The sequence below is a fragment of the Orbicella faveolata genome, unplaced genomic scaffold (assembly GCF_042242905.1).
Source record: "Orbicella faveolata isolate gen_17 unplaced genomic scaffold, um_ofav_v1 contig_34, whole genome shotgun sequence".
NCBI lineage: Eukaryota > Metazoa > Cnidaria > Anthozoa > Scleractinia > Merulinidae > Orbicella > Orbicella faveolata.
Genome location: NW_028301563.1, coordinates 33,787,501 through 33,802,283, shown reverse-complemented (window position 1 = coordinate 33,802,283; position 14,783 = coordinate 33,787,501). Strand labels below are relative to the sequence as shown.

Sequence of the window (14,783 nt, the reverse complement as noted above, 5' to 3'; positions counted from 1 at the left end):
ATCCTAATTTAACGTAGTGTAAGTAAGTGACAGCGATGTAATAATATGACAGCACTAAAGAGATATAAACAATCGGAAACAAACATTCGTGCATACCAAGAAAAAGAAAAACGACATTTACAGTTGTACACGCTGAAGGCTGCTGACCGTAGAATGTGCCACTCTGCTAACGGCAACTAATTTCAAACTCTAATCCCGCTGAACACTGCGCAACTCGAACAGGCCCCCAACCCCTCTGCTCCGTGCCCGCAATAGTAATTCATGCTAATTTGGGATTGACAAATTTCTTGTACCCAGAGCTTCTCGTTTTACTGAATAAGCCACGCCCATTTTGATTCTAATGATGCTATTCTAATGAGCATGTGTGGCCATAATCGCTTGATGTTGTATGTCAAAGCTTTCAAATACTTAAGTGCGATCCTGTTTTGTGAGCTGAGTGGAATGGGCATTTTCTGGAAACACTTAAATTTCAAGGACCGCCGTAGCAAGACTAGCAAAATAGAAGTAGCGGAACCTGTCACTGTAGACAATATCATTATAATCAGCTGTGACCAGGTGCTGGAACTGATAATGAACCAAGAAAAAAAAAACGCAAAGCTGAAAACTATATTAGGACACAGCCCTTATTCTTCGGGGTCAGACAAACAAGATGATTCTTTGCATGATCTTAAAGACTGAAGAAAGCTCGTGGCTTTCGAGCTAGTGGAATTCATCATTTGTTTCCATACAGTTTTCTTACATGCATGTAACATTCTAAATAACCTGAAACAACGGTCAAGTTTTTTGGCGTTGCAGCAAAGGGCTTTTGTAGCGTGGCATATGAGGGACTTCTTTGTTAGTGAGCTTTTCAGTAAAGCGCGTCAGAGACTCGTTCTCAAAACAAGCCGCAGTTCAAATAAAGTGTGCGATATATTCATTCCTCCTCCTGCGAACTTTCAGGTGAGTCAGCAAAAACTTCGTCACGACATTTTGAACTACGTCTTTAGGAGCTACACTGGAAGAAAACACTTCCAGAAAAGCCTCACATTTTAGCCAAATTTCTGGGTCTACAATTGCGTGACAAATTGTCACGCAACAGTTACAATTGCCCCCATATTTGTACAATATAACATCCAAGCCAAAAGAAAGGAGTCCACAAACATATCTTAGCTAGGCCGACATTTACAGCAACCAGCTATCTGCAGCTGTATGTATTTTTCACTCCGGTTATGAATTAATTTCCTGCTGTTTCTGTTTGTTCTGTGATCCTTTGTTAGCGCTGTCTGGTTTATTGACAGGTTTATTTAATGAAGCGTGACGGACGTGTGAAACGGCCGGCGAACCGAAGCGAGTTTGTTCGCCCATTTGAATTTTTCAAACTTTGTGATGCAAACTTGAGCCTAAATTCTCTCCACTCCACTGCACAGGAAACGTATCTTTCACCCCGGCATTTTTTTGATGACCTTCGCGGGTTGATTTCGAATGTAGATTCTACCGCAACCGCCCGATGATGTTTTCTGCACGCATTTTGAATTTTTCATCGGCGATGTTTGAAAAAACAACCGTTGCTCGTCGCGCCTTTTGAGTGAAGAAATGCGATGGCTTTACGTCGAAAGTTATCTGGATCACCAGTTGAGGTAAGAAGTTCGTTTTTTCCTTAGGAACTCACTGTGTTAAACTAGAATGACTCGATCTATAACAGTAAGCCTTCTAACTCATTTACGCTTTTCAAAACTGTGTATGGTTCCTCTGTGTCGTTTGAAGTTTATACGAAGTTTCGATTTCGTCTCAATGCTCAAATTGTTTGTTGAGACGACCAGTGAAGCCTAAATGATCGATAACTGCTAAACATGTGTCAAAGTCGACGCACAGGAAAAATTCATAGCCTCGCTTACAGCTGATCATGTAAGCAACTATAGACGAAATTAATTACTTAGTGCGTTGTTTTGTTAAGTGAACTTTAGTTCCGATTCATCTTTTCGTCGTGTTGTCGTAATTTTAGTTCACAGTGTCTTCTAGAGTAGACACTGGATTCAAAATAATCATTTGATACTTATAAGCAAATCAATCCATTACGACCATAATATATACTGTACTTCAAAAAATTTAATAAGGCTGGCAGATTATTCAGTTATAAACGTGCCGCAAAAAGGATTAAGCTTTAAATTAAACAGAAATATGACTACCTTTATGCTTAATAACCAAAGCATTAAAGTATTAACAACGTCTGTCTGTTTATATTTAAGATTACCACTGGGCTATTTTTGCAATCATTTGCATCGCTTTACATCTGTGTTGTATTTTCCCGAAACCTTTCGAGATTTAAGCCTAATCTCTAGAACTTTCATTTGTTTTGATTAGTTTTCTCATTTTAGTCACGACTTTATAACACCCTGCAGACCATGTATTTATTAACCAAAATGGTTCCCTTATAAATTCTGTAATAGAACATTTTTACAATACAGCTAATTGAGAAGGGTCAGGAGTGGGGTGGGGGACAGTGGAGTGGGTTTGGGGCAGAGATATTGACGAGTTCGTCACAAAGTCATAAGTTAATAATTTTTGCATTTATGAATCAAATCAGACTGTTGAGTTCAATACTGTATTAATTAGGCAATTGTGCCTCCCAAAAAGGCTTTGAATGCCGTACTTGTAATGGCATAAGATTTTCTTGCCAAGTGCACCTTTAAAATTTCCCATGAGACTTTGTTTTCTTTTCTGATGTTATTTTAGCTGGTTAACAATAAGCTCTCACTAAGCTAGAGAAATTAGTCAGTTTAACCAGCTCAAATATGGTAAAAAAGGTAAAGTCTGCATAATTGTCAGCCAAGTGGCCCATCAGGCCAGCACTTATCTCAGGTTTCTGTAGCATGAACAGAAGTGACTACGAGTATTTCTACCCTCCCCTGGATGGGATGCTAGTCCATCTTACTGTAGGGTTACCCCCAGCATTGAATTCGCCAGTTCCCATTTATATGCCTGGGTGGAGAGAGACATTGTCAGAGTAAGGTGTCTAATGCCCAAGAACACAACACAGTGTCCCCAGCCAGGGCTCAAAGCCAGACCTCTCAATCCACAGGCGAGCGCACTAAACCTGAGGCCACTGTGCTGTATGTTATATCCTTAGATAATGTGTACTAGAATCATGTTAAGGAGACTCACTGGTAGCCTATATAAGTAATAGTATATTGATTTGTAGCCTGATAATTATGGAATTTTTTTCTTGTTGACAGGTGTATAAAGCATGGGTCAATTGCTGTTTAGCTCAAATTGGCGATAAAAGAACAGTTAGTGATCTGGCTGAGGATTTAAAGGATGGCATTGTACTGTGTCAATTGATCAAGTCAACCACAGGACATGATATAACTCAACACCAACAGGTAAATGAGGAAGTGCATTGTTAATTACACATACTGATAATTTTGTTAAATCAATTAAGTTTTATTTTACATCGTTTTATATGTTTTTTTTAATTTAATTTTTTAATTTTTAATTTTGTAAATTTCTTAATCTTAAAACAATATTTAAAAGAAAACAAAAGCAAACAAAAGGCAATAGACAGAAAGGCTTAATTAAGAAGTAGAAACCATGTACTCTGTTTCTATTGAGTTGTTGAAATATGAGTGGAAGTTTGGGAGAGCAGGAAATGCAGTGTGAACATGAGCTGATAGGAGAGTGTTTCCACAGCTTTTTCAAGTTCATCCAAACTTCAATGAGTGTTTCTCTGACTTGATAGAACCATGGAGAACATGTTTTCTATTTCTTTTAGAAAATTCTGTGATGAAAAAAAAGGAAACTCCTTGTTTATTTTGACTATCAAAATGTTATTGTCTTTACTCTTGCCTTTATTACATCAACAGCTTGTGCTAGTTCTGTGTTTCTATCTACTAGTGTTCTATCATGAATGCCGTCCTCTGATTGGCTACGCTACTCACTGTATTCTGTGATAGATAGTGTGTAGCGAAGCAGCGTGCCCTTGTTAACAAAATGACAGCCACTTCTTGGCATTTCCGAAGTGTCTGTGAAGAGGATTTAGATAAAGTTTTAAAAACTAGTAGATTTATACTAAAACAATTAAGATTATTTGCTCTTGATTTCTATGCATGATAGTTGACTCGGGCTGCGCTCTCGTCAACTATCGCGCAATAGAAATCTTGAGCTCATATTCTAGTTGTTTATTAGAAACAGCATGTACATATTTTCTTTGACCTGTGTTCTAATCCTATCTATTACAGATCCAAGATGTGCCACAGGTGACCCAGACAGTACAATATGTCATTGATTACATGAAGGGAAAAGGAATTGATGTCTGCTGTCATGTGGAAGGTAGTCATATACTGTAAATAATGAATAATGAATAATGATAATGATAATGATAATGATAATGATAATGATAAATTAATATTTTAAGAGGAGTTCTCCAATCACCTAAAGGTGGTTTTGAGGAGGGTCCTCTAAAAAATAGTTCTAAAATATACATTAACTGAATAGAGGTGACAACTTAATAGAGGTCAAAATTACAGTACTTAAGGGAAGTGCAAAGTAATTTTTGGGACCTTGAAAACTGACCACTTAATATGGTGTCGCTAAATTCAGGTTCAACTGTATAATCAATGATAAAAATTATGTAGATGCACTGTAGGAGGCTTCAATTATCCTCATCAAGTAGAAAGATGAAAAATGTAAGTCAATTCCTTAGTTTATACCTCTTCCCTTTCAATCAAGTGAATAAATGTTTTTTTCTCATGCCTTATCTTTTCACATATCAGCATACTGGGGTATTTGGAAAGCGTCAGTGAAAGCAATCATTGCTTGCCTTATTATGTATGTGGCCTATTGCAAACAGCTAGAGCCAGTGAAGAAGGGTTATGGACGTTAGATGCAGGAACTAGCAGTTAATTAGTAAATTTTTTTTTTAGACATTACCAGTGGGAAACTCAAATCCATCTTGGATATCTTGTGGCTGATCATCTTGCATTTTGAAATTCACAGTTCAAGTGAGTTTTTTATAATAACTGAATTAGTATATGTGTTGGCAAATTTCTTTAGAATACGTAATTCATGAGTGAAAAAGAAACCATCAGGAAATTATGAAGTGAGATTGTGACAGTCACAGTTGTAAAACAACATTTGTGTTAGGTCCTGGAAAAGCCCCTGTTTCAATTATTAATCGTATTATTATGTTCTGCACTGTGAGATTTTAAGAGCTATAGTTTTTTCTGTGCTAATCTTCTTTTATGTAAGAATGTACACTGCTACCTGCGCGCTGGGTTACATGTACATGTATATGGATAGTACAAGATACAGGGTGCACAGGTTTGTGTTATATATGTAAAGAAATCAATTACCTCATAATTGTCTCAGTTGAGTTCTTTTGTTGTTGTTAATTATTGTTAGACCGCGCTGCTTATCAGAGGACTGTGAATCTAGGCAAGAGATTTCTTCTTGAATGGTGCTGTACTGAGATACCAAACACAGCAATTGACCCAAGGGGACCATTCCTGGATTTGTGAGTTGAGACCTCGAACATGAAATAGCTCCAGCAGATTAATGATCTGTAACACTTTTCTTGAAATACAGATCAACACTAGTTTTGATTGACAGTAGATATATAAAATGGGAACAAGGCATAAATACACTTTCCATGATCTGTGTTCCCGGCATTCAGAGCCCTGGGTAGCAGAGGTTTTCTCACAATTAGTGGCTTAATACTGCTAAAAAAAAAAAGCACTCTGGGACCCAGGGTAGGCATTCGGAAAGTACACTGTATCAGCATAACAATTGAAGAAATAAAGGACAAAATGGAGGTTAAAAAAACAAACAGGCTTTAATTCTTTTATACATACATGTAGGAGCTCCCCCAAAATCGTTTGCCTTTCTGAGTTTGTGTTTCAGTCACTGTTCCTTAGGATGCCCCCTGCTTAACCAACTGCCAGGAACAGGTTGCATACATGTACATGTAGATAATAATTTATTGTATGATTTTACTTTAAATTAGCCAAAAAATCTGATCATTTTTTCTTGAGCAATGGAACTTTTGTCAAAGTGTCAAACTGACGTACTGTTGTTATTTGTGGTATAGTAATGAAATTATGTGTACACGCTAACTAACACCTACAATGTACATGTACAAAATGTATTTCTTTTCATTTTCTTAGTCTGCAGGATGGTGTGTTGCTGACCAAGCTCATTACTAAATACTGTCCAGCTGACGGAATCAACCCAACTGATTTACAGGTTATGAAAAGTTTTCTGTTTTAAAGTCAAAAGAAATCCTTGTTTCACCTATTTAGTCAGATAGGGATCTTGAGATAAAAAATTAATGGTACAGGATATTTTGGGGGAAAGTTAATGAAAATTGTTAATATTTTCAATTGGAATTAACAGGATATAGGAAGTTAATGTTGAGGCCAAAAGTTAATGGCATGAGAGATACCCACACACACCCTAGTGGGGCCTTGCTAGGGGGTTTGAGATAAATTGATGACATCTGGCCTCCCATGGAATTTCTGCCACCTTAGCTCTCAGCAGTCTGCACCCACCCCACCCACCCTCACTTCTTCTGTGCCCACCCCCCCCCCCCCTTCCCCTCCCATCAACTCCTCTGTGACCACCTGGAATGCACTGTCTGAGACAAAACTGAAGAGAGTCAATTGGAAGTTCACAAAGTATCCTTTTTTATATAAATAAGAAATCTTTGTGCTCTCCGCCACATGTACATGTATTCATGTAAGTAAATATTTCTTTTGTAAAGGAGGTAGACAAAGGCTCATTTCTCGAGGTTTTGAAGGTTGCCGAAGAACGTCTTGGAATTCCAAGCAAAATTCTAAGGTACAGTATTAAACAAATTTAAGCAGCCGAGTTATTCGTTGAAAGTGCAAGTTGAAGAGGGCATACATTGAGTACAGAAGAAAAGAAACCAAAAAATAAATAGAGCGAAAAAAGAAAAACGCGGGGAAAGAACGCTTTTGAGTGTGGACCGGTAACCAGTGGCGAAAAAAGGCTACTTTTGAAGGAAGAATTCTCTTCGCGTCAGCTTACCTGTTGGTACATATAAGCAATGCCCTTCCTCTGTTATGTTTGTTGCCTTATGTCGTATTCGAGAACCACGGTGTTAGGTCGATAAATATACCTCTTCTTGTCTGTCCTAGACAAGTATTTGTCGAGCCTGTCAGAGTAACTTTGGAATTTCTGCTGTGGAACTTAGAGTTTTTTTCTTATTTTCCACATTCATGCAAACAAATAACTCAACCCCACCCAGGTCCGTCCTTTTAGCCATGTCGCTTGACGCTCTAAAGGCCTGTCCAAACGGTAAATGCTTGGCGACCAAACATCATCAAACATTGTTGAAGTCAGTGGCCAAACGGTTTAAATATGTTTGATCAAACACAGATCAAACTATGGGTACAAGCCGCCGAGGTCGCCGCCGAGCAAGCGTGGGACGCATGCGCTCGCCAAACATGTTTGATATGGCTGTCCAAACGAACAAAACATCGCCCATCAAACACGAGAACAAAAGAAATGTTTTAAGTTGTTTGATCATATTTTTGATGGCCTTCAAATTTTTTTAAACACGACCAAATTTTAACGCGATCAAACAGCGCCAAACAAGGTGGCCAAACGGTGAAATGTTTGGTCACCAAGCAATGTTTGATGGTGTTTGGTCGCCAAACATTTCCCATTTGGATAGGCCTTAATAGTTCTTATTTCCAATCGATAGTTCGTCGGGAATTCTGGACGGCAACACATTTGACGAATATGCAGTGATCATTTACATGGCCGTATTGAGAAAAATGGTAAGTGAATTACACAAATGATGGCTCGAAATAGCGGGAGTTGGAAATAGTCGATAGTTAAAAGACTTAAGAAAACAAGGCAATTTCAAGGAGAGTGAGCTTGAAGTCGAATGACTAAGTTCAAATTAGCGAGTTCCATCTGTATGAAAATGAAACGTGATCTTTATTTGGTATTAATTTACATGTAAGTAAGCCAACGTGTATATGCATTTATCAATAGCCTCGAGGAAACTTATGCCTCGCGCGCTGGAAGAAGAATGTGAAATAGCTCTAATTTTAATCCGCTTCAGTTGATCTGACCCTTGCTTTGGGATTCACACCATTGCAATAACGTTGAGGATTTCATCACGATTTACCGAAAAAGAAGTTGCATTTGTTGGCCAAGTTGTTTCTATTGTGACAAATGTGAGTCTGGTTTTGGACGCTAATTTTTACCGGCTGCAGAGCTGAGACTGTCAATGTGCTCTCTAATGAGTACATATTGCGTATTGCTAGCAATGATTACATTCTTCATTATAGATTTTATTGTACTCTCGCTGATTCTCGTTGATTCTCGTTACGTCATCTAGAATTCCACTCTCTTCTCTAACTAAAAGAGTTCTTTTATTTAATCGTTCATATACTGGAACAGCAGTAAATCTGGCGATCACACATTGGTCCAGATTCGGTGGCTTTTTAAAATTCCTAACACATATAATTTTCTATCTCATGTTTACAGTAATAATTTTGTTATGCTAAATATAGACTAAATTGAACTTCTAGGTTTAGTTCTGTATAAGTCGTAGTCTTATTAGTTGATTCACAAATTAGCCCTGGTCGTTTGTAGCTTCTCTAGTGTGACCTTGCGTAACTCTTGCATAATTTTAATTCCTTAGATCTGTAAAGTGAAAGGTGAAGAACCTATCAAAGGAGGTGTAAAAACAGAGCCTTCTCCGTCCAAACCGAGAACCCACTCAGACAGTTTACAAAATTACTCTCCAAGCAAATATCCACACAACAAGACTTCGCTGGCTGACGCATCGTGTAAGTACTCAGAACTTGTCTGAACATATTAACGAATACATGTAGTCGTTCACTTACCGTAATAATAGGAAGCTCAAGCAAACCACCACGACGACGACGGCAACGAGAACATCACTAAACAGAAGGTTTAATGAGCAAAACAGTAGCTGTTCGCGTACGTTATAAATCTTTGTACATTTCTTTGCCGTCCTCTGCAAAACAGCCAACGTTAAATCACCAAGTTCTGCGTCGTCTACGGAACGTGGACCACGACGGCTAAGGCCCAGTTCAGACGCCGAACTTTTCATGAGCCGAACCAAATATATTGAATTAAGTACATGAAAAGTTCGGCGTCTGAATCAGTTAAGAACGGCTATTTGAATTTGGAACGGCCCAGCCGTTCTTCCCGCCTAGCTCAGCCGGGAATTTCGGCTTTAGAACGGCTTTGATTCAGACGTCGAACTTTTCATGAGCCGAACCTAATGCATAACTTATTATAACGTATTTTGCAAGCAGTTTTTACTTTGCTTGAAAATCGCTGACATTTCGATGTGTTTTGGTTTAAACTAAATAAAGTTCGGCGAATTAAGTTCGACGTCTGAATCAACAGGTGTGCTTTTGATAATTTGGGTCGGTCCAAATTCGAATTAAGTTCGGCTCATGAAAAGTTCGGCGTCTGAACTGGGCCTAATTTTTCGTATTTCCATTTGGAATTGAACACCGTCGTTGCATATTTAGCTTAAGCACTTTTTTAGAGCAATTGGCGCACCTAACAGATCTAGACAGTTGCAAATTTAGCTTGTTTTATAAGCGCCACTACACTCTTTTTTGTTAAAAGAATATATTTTATAAGAATATTGAGGCGGAAGTTTGCGAAATTTCAAAAATATTTTAAGAATAAACCCGAGACTGAGATTTTGAAAAGAACATAATTTTGTGTGTTGAAAATTTGCAAAAACAACACAATTACATGTTTTTAACTAAACCTTTTTCTAAACGATCAAACCAGCCAAAAAGCAACAAAAACAGTACTAGCCGTATGTTCGATGCTAATAGGGAGATTAAGAAAACCACAACGGGAACAGAACAACTGTTTTACACGTGCGTTGTAATTCTTGGTACATTTCTTTGCCGTCCTTTGCAAAACAACAACGTGAAATGACCAAAGTCTGCGTTGTCTAGAGAACGTGAACCACGACGGCTAAGTTTATTAATTTCTATTTTAAATTTACCGCTGTGTTGCAGATTTAGTTTTGGGAAAGTATAGACAGTAATAAACAAAGTAAATGGCATGACTTAGGGACCATTCATTTTTTATAAGGTAGGGGGGGCTGGTGGGATTTGGGGGGGGGCCATACGAAAAAAAATGGCTTTCGAGGGGGGGCCATCCCAAAAAAATAAGGGAAAAAGGGGGGGTCACGTGAAATATTTTAGTAAAACTTTAAAATGGGATAATGTTTGAATATCAAAAAAATTGCTACAGAATAAACATAGAAGGCAGGATACAAATTTATGACAAACTTTCCTACTGCTTTAAAAAAACGTTTGGCGACAAAAAGCATTTGTAGCTACTGAAAAGAAGTATTTAACACTGTTATTTTCGAATGCAACTTTCACTGGCACTCATCTTCATCTTCGCTGTCGTCGAGTTCTTCGTCGCCGCTTGTGTTGCTATGGGAGTCTCTTTCACCAATGCTACAAGAAGCAGCAATGCTTTCCGTCAGAGTGTACTCTTCAGGGTACATGAAGGTGTAAACATAATCTCTGACTTCCTGCTCAAGATTGGTGGTGATTCTGCTTCTTGCAGCATTGGTGAAATAATTCCCTTCCAAGAGCTGTGCGATGTATGGCCCATCTCTTCTAAATAACGATGTGGCAACATCCTCAACTTTAATACACTCTTCCGGGACGGCCGTTCTAGGAGGGTACACAAGGCATTGTGGAAGATCATTTCCTAGCGGGTTTCCAACACAGATTCCATAAACTCGTTGGACGCTGTTTTCAGTCCGCTTCCTCTTTCTTTCATTTGACTTTCTGTGGTTTTCTTTTTTCCTTCTCCTTTTGTTGATTTGCTGTTTGAGTATGCCCTTGAATATGCTGTTATAATTGCTCTTCTTATTTTCTAATGCTTCCATGTCCTGGGTGACCTTCGTCAACTTAGCTTCTATACATTTGATCTGTTTTACATTAAAACTGTGGGCAAATTCTTCGCCCTGCTTTAAAGCAAGCCCATTGGACTGAAAGAGTGTGGAATCGTGTTCCTTTACATCTTTCAGTATGGCATTCAACTTTTCCACCATTGCTCTGTGCTCTTTGATGGAGAAGTTCAGTTTTCTTCCATCACTGGGCTTCAACCGGTACCCTGGCATGGAAAACTCACTCGCCCTTTCTGAACAGCCATCCGCACTTAGAAACATTGCTTCTTTTGCTTGTAAGATGTCAAACTGCCTGGATCGTTCAGCTGTAAACCTTTTCTTAAACGACTCGTCGCTTTCGCCATTGTTGCGCAATTTGGAATGAGCCTCTTTCATGATGCTCATGTAGTAATGCGCTCTTTTCCCGATTGGATTAACAATATAGCCAAGGCTTGTTTTCCGGAGACCCTGAGGTATGGTTGTATCATCAGCAGAGGAGGAACTAGTGACCTACCAGAAAAGGAAAGACGATTTTTTTATTTATTATATTGAACTGGTATTATCGAATGATCATGGTTCGTGTAACCATTTGATGTTGTATTCGTGTAGTGAAATGTAGACCTAAGTCAAACGATATATTAAAAGACACATACCATTTTAAAAATGTTCAAACAGTTTTAGGTGCTATCTTTACAATAGGAAAATACAGAAGTTTCTCATTATAAAAGTGAAGCATACATGCGTTTTTAATGTCCAGATAAAAATTGGAACACTGACAAGAAATTAACACTTACCGGCTCATCTTCTTGTACTTCAACAGCTTTCTGTTTTACCTGCACAGGGCAACATTTATACATGCCTATCACTAGAGTAGAGGTAAAAACCTTCCAAATAAAGACATCTGTAAATTAAATGTAAGAATGTGTTTCACACAACACATCAACAGATTTCCAGTTTTTTCACAACACTTCGTACTTGGTTCAGTATCACAATGCAGGAGCAAGGAAAGACTCTGTTCCAGGCCACTGTTACTTCCGTAAGATTGAGAAGTTTGTGAATGAGCACTATGAGGAGGGGGAGAACAACAGGGAGTTTCTAAAGTTGTCCTGTCAAGAAAAGGTAGGAGAAATTTGTTCTTTTTGTTGTGAATGGACTGGACCACCCATAGAAAGATACCCTAAACCAGTTCCTGACCATTCCTGCCTACCGGAATACCACTACGTCTCCTACCAGAAGACCCCAAAAGAAGGATGTGATCCAGATGACTGGCAGCCAAGGGTCCAAGCGAAGAAAGAGCATGGAAGTGGCAGGCTGGTTTTATATGACCCAGAGAGCGTTGCTCTATTTGCAGATAAGTTTATTGTCAAATCAAAGTTTGTGGTGGATTATCTTCAGCATCTTGAAGTGCTGGAATTTAAAAGGAAAAAGAGAGCAGAAGAAAAGGCAAAGTTAAGTAGGGACGCAAAAGATAAATCATATGAGGATTATCCTTGGACTGAGTTGTGCGAAGATCTAACCAAGCTTAAAAAGCTACGTGTTCCAGAACTAAACAAGTACTTGAACCACCACGGGCTGAAGCAGCATTTGAAAAGCAGCAAGAGTGAGAAAGTAAAGGCAATTGTAAGACATTCATGTTTGCAGCAGAAGAGTCCTCTCAGAGCTGGCCAGCCAACACTGAGAAATGCAAGGACATTGACCCAAAATGACAACAGGGCAAGTGCTGACAGCAGTGAAACGGATGAAAGTGACAATGATGAGTATGACAGTGATGCCATTGACTCTGGGGGAGAAGATGACTCAAGTGATGTCATTCTTGCATTCATCAATTCGGATGAGAAAGATGCCAATGAGAGGCCAAATGCCACACGCTCAGGGCGAGCCATAACTAGGAGATCCGAAATTGACTTCTCTTTCTTTTGATTTGTTTTTTAAACAACAGCTCTCTGTAGTAGAGGGATTGTCAATATTGTCTTCATAGTGAGCACAATAACGTGAGGTAGGGGGGTAATAGAGAAATATCAGGAGCCATAATCGGGGACGGAGACCGTAAGCGCGCGCCATTTCTAGTATTGGGGTTGTCCCCATGATATGGGACAATAATTCTATTTTTAGAACAAATTGCGCCATCGCCTGCAGCACACGCGCGTACATGCTGCGAGGATTTTTGCGGATGTCGCGCGGGGGAAATGGCGTCCGAAATTCCCGAAAATTTTCATGGTTTTGGCCCACAACTCAACGCGTTCACGTCTGTTGGAATTTTGCTTGAGTATTTTCGTCGTAAGCTGCTCCAGTTTGAGTGAAGTAAGACAGTGTCGAATTTAGGCATGTTCCGCTGTAAGCTAATATATATCGCTGATCAAGTTGTGTTCCGACGGATACTTCTTTTACATGAGCTGTACATTACTCCACTTTAAATTTCACATATGTTGAAGATTAACAGCTTTTCCATTACACAGCGAAAAACTAGTTGGATATATTTAGATATAGCAGAGCTTCAGGGCTTCATAGTTTCCTAGCTCCTCTTGCCACACGCTTGCGAGGAATTTGTCAGTCTATCGCGACCGAAAAGTAAAACAAAATAATTGCTAGTTTGAGTTTCGCTTGAATTTTAAGCAACGCTTGATGTTTCATCAAGGCCCAATAACTTTACGTCCGTAGATACTGCTCAGTTTTATTCGTGGAAAAATCAAGTAAATTCTCTGTTGTCAATGAATGAGAGCGTCCGCCGATGCGTGTTTTCAGTACAGTCAGTAAACATGACAAATTGTACTTCCGCCGCACTTTCGTGTGAAAGCGTACATCGAACTCAAACAATAACTCTATAGTTTTTAAATATGTTTAAGATTGATAAATGTTTGAGAACATATTAAAGCTAAGCTGAAAATATGTGAATAAAGCAGAAATAATCAGCAAAGTTACGATGACGCTTTCTTTAATCAACTTGGAATAACGATTTCGAGTTTGTTGATCGAGCTATCAAAACTCCTTGTCTATTTTCATTTTCGCAGTGTAAAACTTCACTATGCTTATGTTGAAGAAACACACATGATGTTAGCAGCCTTTTTTGCGTTCGTGAAATTTGTTACAGTATCTCAGCACAAAAGATAACGAAAGAAATCTTTGTCAAGATTTGTTGACAATTGAAAACAACGACTCGGACTTGAAAGTGCACGAGCTGCACTATGCAAATGAGCTAACTGCACGCGTCAGACTTTCCTTTCAAAAACTTTTGCAAACTCACCAAACAAGCAGAAACAATAAGAAACCATCAAAACAGGTTTTGGTTATGATTAACCATTGTCTGAGAAACTCACAAATTAACTCGATACCAGAGTAGAGAGTTTTCTTGCTATATTCTTAAGTCAGAACAAACGCAAAAACATACGCGTAAGCTTACAACTAGCGTGAGCAGATCTTATTATTCATTCCCAGCGCGAGATTGAAGTCTTGTTTTCGACCCTGAAAAACCCACCTTTTCCGTTAGCTCAGATCATAAAACTACATATAAGCGCCCTGGTTCGTATTCCATGCCTTATTCCCTGCCATCGCTGTGTAAAATACGTAAGAGAAATCTCTCAACTCTCACCATTTGTTCACGCAACGTGACAACATCCACGCGAGAGTCCCTGACATGTGCGTGAATCCGCGCGGATATATGACGTCAGGATGGCGCAATTTGTTCTAAAAATAGAAAAATTCTCCCATATCATAGGTGCGCGCGAATCCCGAGACTTACGGTCTCCGTCCCCGATTATGGCTCCTGGAAATATTTAAAAAGTTGAAATCTAAATATTGTTTGTTCAATTTTTTTTTGGGGGGGGGGGTCATCCCAAAAAATGACCGCTATAAGGGGTGGCCATGTGAAAAAATT

General features: G+C 38.9%; 2 protein-coding genes and 1 long non-coding RNA gene across 3 annotated transcripts in view; 1 reads left to right on the top strand and 2 right to left on the bottom strand.

Annotated features, from left to right (window-relative positions):
- Window positions 1-1,145: 1,145 nt before the first annotated feature.
- LOC149105906 (uncharacterized) lies at window positions 1,146-5,381 on the bottom strand. Its single transcript, XR_016210087.1, has 2 exons — window positions 5,328-5,381; window positions 1,146-3,998 (listed from the first exon to the last, which is right to left on the bottom strand). It is a non-coding gene; the product is annotated as an uncharacterized LOC149105906 (long non-coding RNA).
- The window catches only part of LOC110049135 (uncharacterized), a 23,646-nt gene continuing 10,354 nt past the window's right edge, over window positions 1,492-14,783 (top strand). Inside the window, exons 1-9 of the mRNA XM_020754911.2 lie at window positions 1,492-1,616; window positions 3,213-3,359; window positions 4,215-4,305; window positions 4,899-4,976; window positions 5,377-5,488; window positions 6,138-6,216; window positions 6,734-6,810; window positions 7,700-7,775; window positions 8,651-8,798. Coding sequence (XP_020610570.1) covers window positions 1,578-1,616; window positions 3,213-3,359; window positions 4,215-4,305; window positions 4,899-4,976; window positions 5,377-5,488; window positions 6,138-6,216; window positions 6,734-6,810; window positions 7,700-7,775; window positions 8,651-8,798 — 847 coding nt within the window. The 5' untranslated portion in view covers window positions 1,492-1,577. The remainder of the gene's footprint in view (window positions 1,617-3,212; window positions 3,360-4,214; window positions 4,306-4,898; window positions 4,977-5,376; window positions 5,489-6,137; window positions 6,217-6,733; window positions 6,811-7,699; window positions 7,776-8,650; window positions 8,799-14,783) is intronic.
- On the bottom strand, window positions 10,166-11,840 carry LOC149105905 (uncharacterized). Its single transcript, XM_089298892.1, has 2 exons — window positions 11,707-11,840; window positions 10,166-11,422 (listed from the first exon to the last, which is right to left on the bottom strand). Exons 1-2 carry the CDS (start codon window positions 11,767-11,769, stop codon window positions 10,391-10,393), a joined length of 1,095 nt encoding a protein of 364 aa, XP_089155018.1. The 5' UTR covers window positions 11,770-11,840; the 3' UTR covers window positions 10,166-10,390.